Source organism: Neltuma alba, unplaced genomic scaffold (genome assembly GCF_004799145.2).
Source record: "Neltuma alba isolate B1F8T4 unplaced genomic scaffold, ASM479914v2 tig00006021_pilon, whole genome shotgun sequence".
In the NCBI taxonomy this organism is placed as follows: Eukaryota; Viridiplantae; Streptophyta; class Magnoliopsida; order Fabales; family Fabaceae; genus Neltuma; species Neltuma alba.
Window position 1 is genome coordinate 5125 of NW_021634322.1, and position 17012 is coordinate 22136.

General features: G+C 35.4%; 2 protein-coding genes and 1 non-coding gene across 3 annotated transcripts; 1 reads left to right on the forward strand and 2 right to left on the reverse strand.

Moving 5' to 3' along the window:
- Positions 1-575: 575 nt before the first annotated feature.
- On the reverse strand, positions 576-6215 carry LOC114749376 (L-ascorbate oxidase homolog). Its single transcript, XM_028937888.1, has 8 exons — positions 5974-6215; positions 5711-5820; positions 4139-4409; positions 3926-4028; positions 2926-3271; positions 1855-2220; positions 1374-1452; positions 576-1010 (listed from the first exon to the last, which is right to left on the reverse strand). The coding sequence occupies exons 1-8, from the start codon at positions 6112-6114 to the stop codon at positions 798-800; spliced, it is 1629 nt and encodes a 542-aa protein (XP_028793721.1). The 5' UTR covers positions 6115-6215; the 3' UTR covers positions 576-797.
- A 4637-nt stretch (positions 6216-10852) lies between these two features.
- Positions 10853-10925, forward strand: TRNAF-GAA (transfer RNA phenylalanine (anticodon GAA)). Its single transcript has one exon. It is a non-coding gene; the product is annotated as a tRNA-Phe (tRNA).
- Positions 10926-12536: 1611 nt separating this feature from the next.
- LOC114749380 (uncharacterized) lies at positions 12537-15249 on the reverse strand. The gene is made up of 4 exons (XM_028937891.1): positions 14766-15249; positions 13923-14062; positions 13725-13835; positions 12537-13354 (listed from the first exon to the last, which is right to left on the reverse strand). Exons 1-4 carry the CDS (start codon positions 15241-15243, stop codon positions 12770-12772), a joined length of 1314 nt encoding a protein of 437 aa, XP_028793724.1. The 5' UTR covers positions 15244-15249; the 3' UTR covers positions 12537-12769.
- Between the last annotated feature and the right edge of the window lie 1763 nt (positions 15250-17012).

Here is a 17012-nt window from a genome sequence, read left to right on the forward strand (position 1 = left end):
ACTGTATACCAGTTGTATAGTGACAATCACCAGCAATGATTCTGTCAAGTGAAAGAAACTTTTCAATCTCTCTCAAGATTAGGTGTTTGAAAAAAAACTTCCCCTAACTAGATCCAACAATACGCTAATCTATGGTAACATTGAATTTTGAAAATTTACACTTTCCTCCTTGCGACGCATTAATTCTAGTTGGTCTTAAATGTACTATCTCCGGTTTTAAATATAAAAACAAGTTAGAAATTAAATTTGTCCTAAATATAATATCTCAATCCAATATGTCTCATAAAGTTATAATTAATTATCTAAAATATCCCTATTGATTATACATAACAAAGAGTTTTCATCCAATGATAATTATGATTAAAAAGAGTGCTTTAAGAAAATCAATTCATATTTGTTATAAATAACTAACTTAACTAATTTTTTTAATTTATCCAAATTAATTAATTAACTCTTATATTACATATTAGTGGTGGTATTAAACAAGAAAATCTTAAAAGGATTTGCCCAGATTGTGACCTCAATTCAGTACCAGAAGCTTGATAAGTCGTTGCTAAGAAATTCAAATTCCCGCCTTTGATCAAAATCCAGAGCTGAAGATGAGCTCTAGAATTTAAATTTCCCGCATGTTAACATAAACAAATCCAAATCAATGACATTATGTCACCCTCTCGTGACAATCAAGAATGTACGATTCTACTTACATAAATTAACAAGACAACATTTAAGTAAACTCTTCGAATACAGGCAATCAAATTCTCAACTCAACATCAGATGTTTGACTTGTCTTGTCCTCGTCAGAAAGGCCTTGTGTGACGACCCCTTGCCCTGCCACAAAGAAGAGCATTCTTTGGGACTGGATATTCGTCTCTATAAGACTTGGAAGGTGTATATACCCTAAGATAGAATTGCTGCCCCAAGTACTGCCTCGCCCAGTTCTCAGACCTTATGTTCCACATTCCCACGTTGTCCAGAGGCATGTAGATCGCTGTCCATGACCTTGGGTATACCTGAGTTCATTTGGAACAAGACAGCTTTGTTTCAATAATGGATTATACTGCAAGATAAGAAACTTTGACACACATGTATCCATTAAATGACTTCAAGAAAACTTCTTTTCCCAGATCAGTCAACCGAAGATTAATTAATGCTTAATGTTAAGATTAGGATTAGTATATGAGCAAAAAAGACCTATAAAGCTAATGAGTATGATTTGGATGCAGAGATAATGAAAAGTTCAAAAGACTTCAATGGATCTCTCCAGTGTTTGAGGTTTTTCTTGATGTACCGTTTACAAGTTAAATGTTCAGCCTTTTCTGTTCAGTCACAAATTTACTCAAATGATTGGAAGGACATTCTTCCATGGTTTTTACCTGAGTGGTGCATCTAGCAACAGTGTCTCTCAGATTGTAGCTATTTCTACTTGCAGCTGTCCACTGGCCACTACCAAACCTGAACATTTCACAAAATGGCAAGTCAGATATTTAGAATGGAAACAGAAAAGGGTAAATTACACTTGAGACTCTATATTTTGGCCCTAAATAAATTCGCCCTAATAGTCTCATGCCATTGGTTCTGTTATTATCTAATATAAACTTGTGTTATTTTACAATCAAGGTCTAGGGAAAATAATTAGGTCCATGAACAGTTGAATTTGTTAAAATGCCGTTTCACTTACAAATTGACATGGCTGCATAGCAATGAAACAAACCATATGGAATTCAATAATGAACTTTGAGGTTTGAATCACAAAAGACAACTTAATTTTGAGCCAAACCACAAGAATAAATAGTAATTTACCCAAATGGAAAAGGAACAGGAAAGACAGTTTATTAAGGATATATGCTAGCTTACCCAACAACCCAGAAGGAATAACCATCAATATGCCATGACTGAAGAGTGTTTTCCCAATTTTGGAACACAATCTCCACAAATTCTCTGAAATTAGCACCCATGACCGATGTTTGGAGGTAGCCATTTCCTCCAGTGGGGTAGCTAGGAATGCTTCCGACATAGAAAACTCCAGGGATATTGAAGTAATCAGCAAGCTTTAATGGAGTATCTGGTTGTTGAAATGAGACACTATTAACAGCATACCTCTGCTTCCCATTGATAATAGGAGCAGAGTTTGCAAGCACAATGGTTCTAGAAGGCTTGATCATTCCATAGTGGTAGGAGCCCTGAGGGTTTGGTCTTGGTCCACTTGCTGTCAGATTCCATCTGGTTGGAGCATCAGAAAAAACAATCTTAGTCAATATTGGATAGTTTCCCATTTGAAATAAACCAATAAAGAATGCTATGACAAGGTTCTAAAAGATGTAAGAAACACTAAAATCATGGCAGAACTACTTACGAATAAAATTTAGGTCAATCGGTGTTCTTGATGGTAGAGGATAAGATAGGGTAAATTATAGTTTCCCTGTGGTTTGAAGGGCGCCATGCAAATTTTTTATGGTTAGTTTCATTATATTTTAATTTCTTTGGGGCATTTGGCCTCAAACATAAAAGGAATATACACTCACATTAAATTGATGACAAAAAAATTTATTAGTAAAAGTATTTCTTTTTATTTATAATTCATATGGTTTGAGTCTCGAAAGCTGTTACAAGGCTAAAATTGAATATCTGCTTAATTCCCATAAAAAGCAGAGTGCATTTACCAATAAAAAAATGACAAGCACATTGCACTTGGCCCAAAAAAGGGAAACAAAATCTTAGAACACTATTATAAGCGAAGCAAACTCTTAACCATAAAGTCCTTCACTGCATTAGCATTCTCATGTAGATGAAGACAGTGAGAATGATAAACAGAGCAAGAGGAGTGTAATAGTGTAATAGTACATCAGTTTCAAATTCAAACAGATAGACTTTAAAAGAAAATAATACTTTAAATAAATGATGAAGTGAAAGACAAATAAAGCATACCGGATGGATCTGGCCTGCCTGACAGATGAAACAACATCCAGGGTAGGTCCTACAGGAACAGGACCAGAAACCCCCTTAAAAGAATTGCTGTAATGAAGAACGGCTGTTGTTGTAAGTACCCTTCTGGTGAATCTTGTAGAGACCACGACATAGTAATCCTGAGGGGGCTGATTAGCAGTGACCAGCACAGAGTAGCTTTGACCAAGATGGACGTCAAGAGAAGAGTATACATTTTGAAGTGTATGTGACCCTTCTACCTCTACAAGTTTCATCGTGTGACCCTGTATCCTGAAGTTTATGGATGTTGTAAGCCCCACATTTGATATCCTGAATCTATATGTCTTACCTGCAATATACGATAATGGAACAATGATGTAACCACAGGCACAACCTTGGAAGTTTGTGAAAAAATGTCAGCTTTTGTTGCAAAAAAAATTGAAATTTAGCTATGAAGCACCAATGGTTCAAAAACTAATGCTCAATGTCTGTTAATCAAGACAGTTCACAAATTGGTCTTGGCTATTTTCAGTTACGACTTTTGAAGGAGGAAATAAAAAAATAAAAATGATCCGAAGTCTTGGCCAACTAGGATTACTCAACCTTGGAACTTGATGAACTGTTGTTTATTTATTTAAATTAATTTTGAACAAAATTCTAAAAATAAAATGCACAGATCTTTAAGCCTTAAAGTTTTTAAAGCCATTTGATTATACGCTTTCAAGATTAAAAATAAATAAATTATATATATTAATCTTCATAAATTTAAGTTCAAGCCAAGCCTAGCTAGGCTTAGGCCTTTTGACAACTAAGCTAGAAATTGATTATAACTCAAGTTGGGTCTCAATCAAAATCCCAGATTTAATTTGGACTTCAAATTGAGATTATTTGTTGGGACTGAGCAAGCTATCCAGTGCATGACCAAGTCTGGAGTCAATGTTGATGCAGTTCAGTAATGACCAAAACCTAAAATGGGGGAATCAAACTTTATTCAGAAGCCAACCTTGATCAACTGTGAAAGTGTAACCATTCCAGCCACGTCCATTAATGAGAAGTCCATCAGGGAATGGAAGATTATGGCCATTCTCAAGGAGTCTTCTTAGTCTCTACATATTACAAAACAGAAATTAGCCGTAGTTCAGTAACAAGAGGAGATAAATTAGAGAACCTGAAAACAGAAGGGAAGAAACTGAAACAAGTGTTATAGAATTATTACACGGTAATCTGTCTTGAACCAGTCTCCAGCAAGAACAGGGAAGTCACCAGCAGGAGAAGGGAAAGGGACAGGTATTTTAGGACGGCTCCAGATTCTGATAGAGCCAAATGCACCTGCAGCTTTCTGCATTCCAAGAGATGGGAAGTAGAAATAGCTTCCAATCTGGTCTTTAACCTGCAGATTGTATGTGAAGTTCCGCCCAGGCAAGATAGGGCAGTTTGTTCCAAACACTCCATCTTGCCACGAGTTCCTCCTGTGCTGTAACCCATTCCTGCACAATGGTGAAATTAATCAGGCACTTGTTACACAACATTTTTGTCGTGGCACCTTAAGTTTCAAGAAGCTTCTAAGATGTCTATGTTTGTTTGATACACTGGTATTTAAGGTTCTTCTTGTTGTTCAAGATGACAGAATGCGTAAGATGATGTCATTCTAAGTGTTGTTTCATGCCCAAAGTTTCAGAAATTGATATAAGTACCTAAAATATTTGAACTGTTAAAAGAAATTTTAGTTATCAGAGGCCCATTGTATTTGTGGTGAGGAATAGGCACAAAATGTTTTCAATTATAATACTAATCAATAACTAAAGAAATATCACAAAATTATCAGCAAAGTTATGTAAATCCTTGGTAGGATTAAGACATCAGATGTAATTATAAGAACTTGACATTGATAAGCTTCCTCCAATATTGTAGATGGTCTAGATAATGAGATCACTCCCCATCTGTTAGTCATTCACAAAAGTCATCTTACGGACACTTTCCTATTAAATGGAAAAACCGAAAGAGTACAAAATTAGAATGTTAATCTTAGATGAAAAGTAATTTTCTCTCTCGTAAGTTAATCAACTGTTTGAAGAAATGCAGAAAATCCAAATCCTTACTCGACCTTACAAGTTACAATTATTTTTTTCATAATGATTACAATTAATTTTTGTGCAGTAAAGACATAAGATATAGCATGTGGGTTGGTGAGATTCACATGTTGCCAAGTGCTTCAGAAGATTAATTTAATAAACATTGACGTACGGTGCCAGTAAGTTGCCAACTGCTAAAACAGAATATTTTAAGTTTTTAACATGCCCAACGAAGCCTGCCAGAGATTCGTGAGACCAGTGTCGAGTTACTTATTATAGGGCTCAGATTCTTAAAATTAATCTTTATTCAATTCATAATGCAAAACCATGCCAAATTCTTCGGTCGTTGCTTACCAAATATGCAAAAAAAAAAAAAAAAATCAACTTGTGTTGTTCCGCCAGAGTTGCAAAAAAGTAAACCAAGCCAATATGGACCCTAATTTTATCATCATTTCCTTTTTCTAATTTATTTTAAACTCAACACTTTCTTTAATTACACCCATTGACCTTTTAATTAACGGAATATGCCTGCATATTATAGAAAGATAATATCTTGGCGAGATCTACTGATATAAAAGTCAGAACCAACAAACATGGCAATGCTCCACAGAAGTAGAAAGTAGAAAGTTCCTTTCCATGTAAATCTCCCATTAACAGAACTTTCATAGCAAAAGAAGAGAAAAAACAAGAAGAAGAATGAAAATCCTAGAAATTACCAAGAAATGAGAAGTGGCTCTCTAAGGTAGTTGAACACGCTAATAACCAAGTTATCATTAGTAACAGCATCAATATGAGGCCCGGGAAATTGGCCATTGATCAAGATCCCCTGCAAAATTGAACAAGACAAGCCACATTGGATCTAACGAACCACCAAAAACACCCAAAGAAGAAAAGAGAAAACTACCCAGAAACAGTAACAGGCTAACATCACATGCAAATCAAGGAGGGGAACACAGAAGAAAGTGAATGAACGAAGTACCTGTTGCTTAACGCCAAGAGGGTAAATATCACCATAGGTGACTTTCCAGGTGAAGAACCTATAGGGGTCTTCACATTTGGCTCCATGAAGCAGAAAAAGAAGTAAAACAAAGAAAGAAGAAAGGGCAATGCAGTCTCTCATGTTGGGTATAATAATGGGGAATGGTAGATCTGCGAAGGATGAGGAAGAAGGAAGGAGCTCAAAATGGAGGGGGAGGACTTTACATTAGTGGGAAACATAATTGTTTGGAAGTATTATATAAGAGGATGACAGAAATGGAGAGAGGGGACAGTCTAAAAAATTGTTTTGGAAGAGATGGCATATGAGTTGTCAGTCCAGTGTAGGAGTGTAGACTCTGTGAGAGAGAGAGAGCGAAGAGTGATGGCTCGTGACCTGAAATCAATCTAGTGTGGCCACCAATGCACCTGCACCGTATCCCAAATATAATGTTTTCTTAATTTCTTTGGTGATATTGGCAAAAAAAAAAATCGTAATAATTTAAGTCCTGAAAAATTTTTAAAGTTCAAGATTGTTCTAAAAGTATTAAAATGAAATAATATTACCTCTTACTATTAAAAATATTAATAGTCAACATTAATTTTTTTAACGTTGAATGCTAGTTTTCTAACAACATAAAGGGACATTGTTGCATTTTGAAAATTTTAAGGCGATATTGAATCTAAAAAAATTCTGAGATAACATTGCTTTTCAAAAAAAAATTTCAGAATACATTTATATTTTAATCCTTATATTTTTTTATGAAGAATTTAAACTCATAACAACATGATTAATAAAGCCTTAAAAAAGGTTGCTAGTGTCTTAAGGATGATCATCTCTTCTGAGAGGCAAAATTAATATATGTGTGCGTGTGTATGATCAAATTTAATGTGTTTTCCCAAGTTCAACTATAACATCTGTTCAATAGTGATTGAGGTCAGGGATTATCTATATCTAGGATGAAAACAAAGATGCATGCGACATTAAACTATTAATGTTCTTGATCGTGTTGAGTTGCTTTCATGGCTTCCTCCTAATTAGAATAGTATATAGCTAACTTTTTAATCGTAATTTACAGAATATAAAATAAATATATAAGAGAAATTTTATCTCAGTTTACATAAAACATACTTATAAATGTTTTTGAATGTTATCTCAATTACACCCAAGTGATTTGGATAATTGTATATGGTCCTATACTTTTAACGTTAACATTTGTAGCCTTGCGACAGCCACATCATTCAATAGCATGATGGTGGGTATCAAGTTACCAATTATAAAAGGCTGCAAAAATGTATTAATGATTTGGATAATTGGATATGGTCCAATACTCACCATAATCTAATTAACAAGCACTATAACCACGGGAACTTGCGTGAGGGGGTTTAAGCATCCTTTTTGAAATCCGTATAATGCATGAAATTAAGATTCATTTTTTTTTGGGGACAAATTACCTTAAAAATGATGCTACTAATTAATTCCAATTTAAATTGAATTCAGGACTTCTCTCAACATAACATTTGTTTTTAAGAGGTAAAGTAGCATTTAACAATCTATTAATAAACTACTGGTTGAGATGATAAGCAGCTTTACTCCTATTCCCAAAAAACGCACTTTTGGGAAGGGTTTTAACCTTCATGCTTTAGACCCGACAAAAATTAATCTTAAATCCAAAATGAATTACGGATACTATGAATTGTAACAAAAAAAAAAGTAGCATTTAACATTCTATTTTTTTTTTTATGCATCCAACACCTCTAATCTTATTTATGATGCATTTAACATCTTCATCTTATTTTTATGATCATTTCAACACCTTAATCTTATTTATAGTATATCCTATGACCTAAATCATAATAAAATTAGGGTGTTGAATGTAAATGAAAAATAATATCAAAAATTTTAGTTGCACTATAAGAAAATAACATCATGATGTTAAATACTACTATAACCTTTTCTTTCAATTAACAAAACTCAGTTCGAAACTTTATTTAAGAGATGTTGGCCTTGAAAATCACTCGGTGATATAATTATTGGTCCACATTAGATTATGTTTTAGTATACTAGCAACATATTCATTATTGGCCATCTTTAAAATATGATTACGAATATTAATCCAAATATTATGTTGTTTCTTAATAAAGTGTAAGCTAACAGTTCTTTTCTTTTTATCTAAGCTTTCACATTTGGTTGCAGGCTCATATTTTTCTAAAACCGACTTACTTTAAATAATTTATAAATATCGCATCCTTCTATAAAATTTAAATAATTTACAGATGCATAGATTGTTGGATAAATTACATATAAATATGTTACCAAAAAATTAAGTAATAAAAGGCATTTTAATTTCATACTAAGACAAGACATATGACAATTTGTTTGATTCGGACGAACCAAAAGCACATTTGCATATAAATATAATAAAATACTACCTCCGGTCCTAATTATAAGACCCAATTGACTTATTTGAGGAGATTAAGGAAGTAAGTTAAGTTAGTTATTTATAATAAATAAGTATTGTCATTCCTAAAATATCCTTACTAATTAAGTATATTGACTAGAACTATCATTAGTAGAAGGATTATCTTGGAAAAAAATACATAAATATGGGAGACAAAATAGATTGGGGTCTTATAATTAGGACCAAACAAAAAGTCAAATGGGGTCTTATAATAAGGATCGGAGGTAATAGTTCTTTCGACCATTTCTCCTTCTCCAAAAAAAAATCAAATTAATATTTTCAGGGTCAAAACATTTTTAAAAGATATTAAAACAATTAAGTCATAGGTCAAGTTGTGGATTTTTTTTAAAGGAAAAACTAATACTACAATCCTTATACTATCATCTCATTTTGAATCAGGTCCTTCAAGTTTCTTTCTTTTTAATTAAATCTTTATTGATTCAATCGTTTCGGCCGTTCGTCCTTCCGTTTGGAAAACGTTGAGCAGGGGTAAACGCCGTTGAATAGCAATGATGTGGCGAAACCTTCTGCGTTCAACTCCTCTTCCTCCTTTGAACTATCTAGCACACGTCAATTTCTTGAGTTCAAAATAACATAAAGTATTAAAGCAAACATTTTTACACTCATTCTTGCGATACCGAGAGAAACGGAGTACAAGCCCACATCCTTCCTTGTTCTAAGGCGCTGCTGTGCATCTCGTCGAAAGCTACCGTTGAAGCAATCCTACAAGCAGTGGCAATAATTTGCTCGGTCAGATTCATAGTAGAATCAGCTTTTGCAGATTCCATTTGCATGCTAATTCGAAAGCAAGCGAGTTCAAACAAAGTAATCAATCAAGCCTTCAAATATTAAAAAAAACATGCTAGATGCTGAGAGGAAATCTATTTGAAGAGTTTCCAATAAGCTCCAGGAGGGGACAAGACGATGTTACTAGAACCATAAAGCTCAATATATATCAGTACCAGCTGCTGCAAGAAAAGGCCTTTGACCAAATATATGATCCTTCATTTTCATGACTTCTTTTGTTGGTTCTGCAGATGACAACACTCCCATTGAGATTAGTCTGAGCTGAAGGTGCATCAACGACCAATTATTTGAGGTGCCAATTAATTTATCTGTTTCCTTCTCAAACGTGGCTTCGGATAGCTACTGAAGTAAGAAGCAGGTATGAGGAGGTGCCCCAAAAAATTGATGTGGTTCTTCAAAACATCATCGCTATGTGACATTGGTGAAACTGGAGGAGTTAAGTGTAAACTGTTTACTTTATGTTCTTTTGAACTTGGAAATTGAGGTGCAAGATCCTTTAAAGGGGAAGGAGGAGTTGAAGGTAAAATGATCTGCCACATGGCCCACATCACTACTGTTCAACGACGTTTACTCCTGTTCAGCATTTTTCAGACGGAAAGAGGAATGGCTGAAACGGTTGAATCAATAAGGATTTAATAAAAAAGAAAAAAACTTGAAGGACCTGATTCAAAATGAGATGATAGTATAAGGTAGGGGTGTTCAAGGAGCCCAGTGGCCCGTTATGCCCGCCCAAGCTCGCAAAAAAATGCCCAGCCTGTCCTAAAAAAATGGCCCAAAAGATATATTGGGCATATTCGGGCTGGGCATATTGTCGGGCAGGGCTGGGCATCGGGCACGGTATGTTGCCCTGCCCATTTGGCCCTGCCCACAAAAATATATATAATTTTATTTATATGTATTTTATTTGTCTCATATTTATCTCCTGAATCAAATACTCTGTTAAATTAACATTCAATATTCATTATACTTATTTATTTTTAAATGATTTTGAAAGTAAACGTGTTATCATTTACTGCAATTTGTATAACCATTCTCTTTTTTAATGCAAACATTATGACTATTAGCAATTTGTATAATTGATCCATGCTCTTATGAGTATCTAGGAGTTATGGGGGAAAAAATATTTACATTTGGTTAAGAAATTTTAAAAACTAGAAAAGCAATCAAGTTTAATAAAGTATACTAATAACATTTTTGTTTTTCATAGTTTACTCCTCTTAGCAACTATAAAATGTTGTTTCATAATATATCAATTGCTAATAACTAAATTAAAGTCAAGTTACTATTTTAATATAAAGTTACATTTTATTATCTAGAAGTACATAAATAACTAGTTAAATAATATAGTATAATAATTTGCTGGGCATGGAAGCCCGCCCTGTCCAGCCCGCATTTGCCCTGCCCAAACTTACTAGGGCTTTTCATGGGCAGGGCCAGGTAATGGGCTGCATTTTTCAGCCCGTTCATTTTTCGGGCTGGGTATCAGGCAAGGGTCCTGCCCTGCCCATGTGCAGCCCTAGTATAAGGATTGCAGTATTAGTTTTCCTTTTTTTTAAATATATATACACACACACTCATTAAGATGATATATCGAATCTGCCAAACTACCAACTAGCGGGGATAGCTCAGTTGGGAGAGCGTCAGACTGAAGATCTGAAGGTCGCGTGTTCGATCCACGCTCACCGCATTTTCAGCTTTTCCCTCCTTTTCTTTTTTCAATAATTTATGTTCTTTAATTCTTCACCGCCGACGTCGACTTTGTCTTTGGAAGACTTCAAACGATGCGGTGCTGGAGAAACAAGAAATTGATAGGCTCTGGAGAAAAAATTTAGGTCTGAAGAACAATGAACAAGCCCGTCAAAGCCTCGGATCATCACATATTCCCAATCTGCTGTGGATGTTTTCTAGTAAATGGCTGCCTACGCTTAACAGCGGAGGACAATGAAACTTCACCCATAAAATTCGTTAGGCAATGGGTAAAATATTTCACAGTTTCAGTTCTTTAATTGGGAAAAACTCAATTAATGCCCTTGTCTGTACAAATATGCAGGTGTTAAATACATCACCCTAAGTTTGCCTGGCTACCATGCTTTTTAATAATTTGTTTTTTCTGTTTCTAAAAAATGAGAAGGGGAAAATTTTGACCTGGAGTGACCAAACAGGAGGTGATTTACTGTATTTCCTTAAACCATAGGATGTCACCTTCAATAGTTTTTACGTTTTGCTGCCTGGCTTATTCATCCGAGGGGATTCTTGAAGAGACTACTTAGCTATACACAATTTTGTGGCATATGCTTATTATTATTTTCCTGATGTTCAGGTGGTGGGATCGGTGAGATTGTGTGTTCATGGTAGGTGGCAACATTAATAGATTTTGTCTGACTATCACATTAATGTCTGTGATTTTGCATTCAACACCCTTCTTGTCCGGTCATTAAAGTGACAGCCAATTCAAAAGATCACGGGATCTTTAAGAATGTAATTCTCATTGAATGGTCCCCCCTCCCCGGCATGGATAATTCAACACATTGTACCATTCATGCAAGTTTTTGTGGTTATTACAGATTATTCAATCCAAACCATGCCCCCCATGTTACCCCTGTGTGTCTCTACTGTCGGCCAAGTAATGTTTATATGGATCTTGGCAAACAGAGGCATAAAGAGACATTGCTGCAGGAAGAATATCAAAGTGTTTTATGCATAATTTAAAGTGTCACCAGTAGCTAATGACCTTATAGCTTAGTGACATGAAAACTTCTCCATAAGTACAAAGTTGCAAATTGGATCCCCTCATAATCTTGAACAATTAATGCTTGCCCCTCTAATTTTGGGGGGAAAAAAGGAGCCAGTAAATAATGCAATGTTCAATTCTCGATTCATTATTTTTGTTAAAAAGTTTAAAGAGTGTGGTAAAGAAGACGGGTGCTAGTGTTGTTTTGCACCCTGACAAGTATAATTAAGTCTATATTCTTCAGGATCCAAGGAGGATGACGATTTGGCATCTACTCCTTCAGGGGAGATTGATTTCATGGATAATTCAGCTATAGATTACTTTATACGCAAAATAGGCAGGAAAAAAATGTTCAAATATCTACTGATTTTCCTAATTAATTAATGAGCCCGTCTTATGAATGACAGCACAAGAAAGGATAAAACAGTTCCATGTTCAATTCATTCCTAAGTCTGCTAGGGAAGTAAATGTGCATATCCAAATTTCAAGCAACACAACTGTAAACATTTGTGCCTGGCAAAATAGTCCATGAAATGAAGCAGTTCGCAAATGAACTTTTGATAACCATCACAAAGATTGAGAAATTTCTACAGTTCAGTCCAAGAAGTATGATGTCAAGAACGCTACTTCTTTACATAATAGCAGTGATCTGTGCAGAAAACCAGCTTGGTTTCAACAAAAAAAAGCACCCCTGACTTTAGATTACATTCCGTCTACACAAAAATACATGCAAGGCATGCTTGAGAAATGGGCAAAAGACTGAGAACAACAGCTTAGTCTCACCAAAATAGCATTACTAACTACTTAGTAGAAATTGTTAAAATCAAGCCGTAATGATCACTAGGTAAAACAGGGAGCACCAGTTGTTTAGTCTCTTTCTTTGCTTTCTTCTCCTTGCTATAGGACAAACCAGGTATTTCATTCATCCCAATCATGTCAATACTGCTTATCTTGAAATCCTGAAGACTGCAAATAAAACGATCTAATCTCTTTTGCAGAGTCCGGTTGCCGGCCAACATCTGGTTGGACTTTGTGTCATATGTCCATCCATTTTCATTTGCCCTCAGCTGAGACCATGCATCAATCCACCCATCTTGTAAAGGAAACTGACCATCCATTTTGTCATCCCAATTCATGTCCCCTCCAAAAACAACATTTGGGTACTTGCAAAGAACAGTCATAGCCTCATGGGCCTGCTCTACACGTTCCTTGCTGTACATCTGATCCCATTTGGGCGGCGCTGGACAGGGGCTTTCAAGATGGCTAGTAGCAACAACAAATGGCTTCCCATTCATAGCTTCAATCTCCGCAATGCAAAGTTCTCTTCCCATTATAGAATTACTGAAGGGCACGGTGCTGAAAGATTTAACAGGTAGTTTGCTTAACTGCAAATGATTTGACAGACATGACATCAGTAAAGTGTTTCTCCACTTAGTCCCTCTCATTAATACCATAAATACTTGCTCATTTAGAACGCATAGAACTTCCCATGCATGAATATGAACAAACAAGTTTAATCCTCCTCAACAAACTGCATGACAGAAGACAAAGGAGCACGTCTGTCTATTAAATATTTAAATCTATATGGTAAGCTAAAGAATTCTGATATGCCCATAACTATCCCATTATCAATGCCATTTCATATCCAGTATCTGTATGGCTGAACTACAAAAAACGCATCAGGATGCACCAATCATCGGCCGCGTGGTATGAGTGCAGAGACATATAAAATATGTTTGGCAGTGTAAAACTTACCACCGCACAAAAATATTGCCTTGAGTAAGCCTTGTCGAAAGAAACTGAGCAACGATATACATTCCACCAGCTAGCTTCCTTGAAAATGTCGAATATATTTGGAGTCACCTCCTGTTCAAGAAGAGGTAAAGATCGATAAAGAAGCATGTTTGTTGGCAATCATAAATGAACGCAACAGAAATATTTAACAGAGGAAACCTGAAAACAGATTAAATCAGGGTTATGATGTTGAATAAGGTCACCAATTGCTTCCATCCTCTTATGAACCTCCAAATCTTCCCGGAACCAAACATTGTAACTTAGGATCTTCAACGAACTGAGAGGCTTGCCTGAATGCTCTGCCATACAGTTAGTCTGTGTTTAGTAATGTATAAGCTAGACACCCGTCTGTTGAATACGAGCAGAAAACCAACAGTTTATCACAAAGGAAGAAGACCGGGTTTAGCCTCAATCAATAACAAGGCGGTGACCAAAACAATAAATAAGCCTTTCAAGAAAGCACCAGAAACCTAAAGGGCTTAACTGGGGCCGAAGGGGATAAGGTCGTTATCCAAAACACTTACTTATTCCTATGCACAAATAGTCCTTTCAAGTTGTAACCTTTATTTACCCTGACCTTTCAAGTTTGTAACTAAATACTTGTATATTAAGTTCTCAAATTATTCCAACGCAGTCCCTTCAAGTTCGTAAAAATCAGTCCTTTGAGGACCAAAATGGAGCCGAAAGGGCACGGGTCGCAACTCAGAGCAGTAAAGTCCTTTCAAGTTTGTAACTAGATACAAGCATTTTGAGTTACCTTCTCAGAGTAGACTGTTCAAGCGCAATATTTTATTTCTCAAACCATGTATTTATTATATAGGGCCAAAAAGAAAAACTTGCGTTCAGTGAAACAAAAGGGTGCAATTTTTTGTTTCTTTTCGGCATGTCTTTCTCCTTTATCACAAGACCGCGAAAGTCTTCTTCCAACGAAATGAAACTAAAAAACCAGTAATATGTAAGAGCCGGCTAAATCCACTCCAGGATGAACGAAAGAAAACTCACCAGTGGCACTAATCTCTTTTCTAGACGCCTTGAAGTCTCGAAAACTTTCTGACTCGGCGCGATCGTTATCAATCTGAATTGACTCCGTGATCTTCCTCTTGCAAGATCGCAGAGGGAAAAAGACAGACCCCACAGAAGGATCCAAATCGCCCTCGTAAAGGGGGTCATTCAAATCCTCGAAGTTCGATAGGGACAAAACAGGGCATCTTGTATCGCAGATTTCGCAGTTAGAATTCTTATACGGGTTCAAGAAAGTGCAGGCCTTGCATGACCATTTAGGGGGCGAAGAAGATGAAGAAGCAGGTGGAGACAATGAAGGTGACGACGACAAGCAGATTTGACAAGACGACTTCTGTGACGGAGGGTTCAAAAATGTGCATTTTTTGCAGGACCAAGACATCGAAATGTTACAACAAGCGGCCAACTTTACTAGGGCTCGAGAGAAAGCTTGAGAAGGCGATGAAACTTGCAATCTCATTTCAAATTTCTAGCGGCTTTGAGTGTGGGAGTAGAATCGAATCGAATTGAATCGACTAAAAGTCAAAACGCACCAAGAATGTTTCTTTAAACGGCAACTCGGCTATGTCGTGTGAGTCCATGCTTCTGGCTTGATTGCGCTGGTTCATACACCCCGGGGGGGGGGGGGGGGGGGGAATGAAAAATAAAAAGAAAAAAAATATTAAGGAAAAATAACCCAAAAATACCTATTGAAATTTAAAAAGATGAAATGACTAACAGACATGAGGTAGGAATATGAAAATTGCAAAATTTGATAGAAAGACTAAATACCACTAAAGTGAGATGAAAAGCATTAAAAATTTTGCCTTTTGATGTTATTATAAACAAGCAAGCTTTTTGATGTTATGAAAACATAACGGGTTTTGTAACTTGTTATTAACTATTTACAGACTTAGTAAAATTCAAAAAGTTGAGTTGAACAAAGTTACTAAACATGTAACACGATTGACAACTTGTGAAATAAAACTAACCATTTCTATAGCACATTCTACAACCCATTATTAGTTGTTTTCAGACAATTTTACTAAACATGCAATGTGATTAACAACTTGTGAAATGAATTTTGTTCTTTTCATAACCCTCTTTTCCAACTTGTTATTATCCATTTTCAAATAATTTTACTGAATGTATAATGTGATTGACCACTTGCAAAATGAAATTAACTATCTTGATAATGCGTTTTACAACTTGTTATTAGTCATTTTTAGACAATTTTATTAAACACACAACATGGTTGACAACTTGTAAAATAAAATCAATTATTGACATAATGCGATTTGCAACATATTATTAGCCTTTTCTTGGCAATTGTACTAAACATGCGATGTGATTAACAATTTTCAAAATGAATATGACTATTTTCATAACCGTTTCATAACCTGTTATTAGTCATTTTTAGACAATTTTACTAAACATGTAATGTGATGACAACTTGCAAAATGACATTGATTGTCTGCATAACACATTTTGCAACTTGTTATTAGCTATTTTCAAACAAATTTTACTAAACATGTAATATAATTGATAACTCGCAAAATGTATTGGAGCATTTTCATAAGGAGTTTTGTAACCTCGTGATTTTCATTCTTGGTGCAGTTTGGGGGGATTGAGCTAGACAAATTGAACAAGTAACAAACTTATAGGTGGACAAGGAACGTATCCAACACTTACATTTATTGGCGGATGGAATAAATTAAATAATTGGGAGTCTTTCGTTAAAGATATCAGAGCTGACCCCAAGCAAATTTGTTGATAAGCATGGCGGGATCAAACGGAGGGATAAAAAAAAATAATTACATGAAAACAAAGAAGGGACTGGTCGGTCTCTTTGGTTTGTTAGGGTCTTTCACAGCCTTCACCTTGCTTGGTTTCCTGCCTGCTACCATGGAGAATACAAAATTTCAGATCCTAAACGATAAAGCACCTATTAAGATTTAAATAACAACCAAAAAAAAGGAGAAAATGGCACTTGGCATCAGCTTTTTTAGATTCCGCCTTCGGTTTGTTGCCTTTCATGTCGAAAACTGCAGCGGAACAGTTGAATCAGTTCTGCCTTGAAACTCAATCTGCAAACAAACGCGGAAAGAACCTAAAAAAGAATGAAAGAAAGGGCATAAGAATAATTGGCCAAAATTTGCAAATCCTTATTTACTACCTAAATACTTGTCTTTTGTGGAATTAGAATGATTAATTTAAAATTTTAGAATTCAAATAGTATTTATATGAAAA

Coding starts and splice junctions, on each gene's coding strand:
- LOC114749376 (XM_028937888.1), bottom strand. CDS start 6,114: ATGAGAGACTGCATTGCCCTTTCTTCTTTCTTTGTTTTACTTCTTTTT. Junction 4,029..4,138: donor GGTTCAAGACAGATTACCGT/GTAATAATTCTA, acceptor TGTAATATGTAG/AGACTAAGAAGACTCCTTGA. Junction 1,453..1,854: donor TATTCCTTCTGGGTTGTTGG/GTAAGCTAGCAT, acceptor TGAAATGTTCAG/GTTTGGTAGTGGCCAGTGGA.
- LOC114749380 (XM_028937891.1), bottom strand. CDS start 15,243: ATGAGATTGCAAGTTTCATCGCCTTCTCAAGCTTTCTCTCGAGCCCTA. Junction 14,063..14,765: donor AAAAGAGATTAGTGCCACTG/GTGAGTTTTCTT, acceptor ACTGTATGGCAG/AGCATTCAGGCAAGCCTCTC. Junction 13,836..13,922: donor CTGATTTAATCTGTTTTCAG/GTTTCCTCTGTT, acceptor CTTCTTGAACAG/GAGGTGACTCCAAATATATT.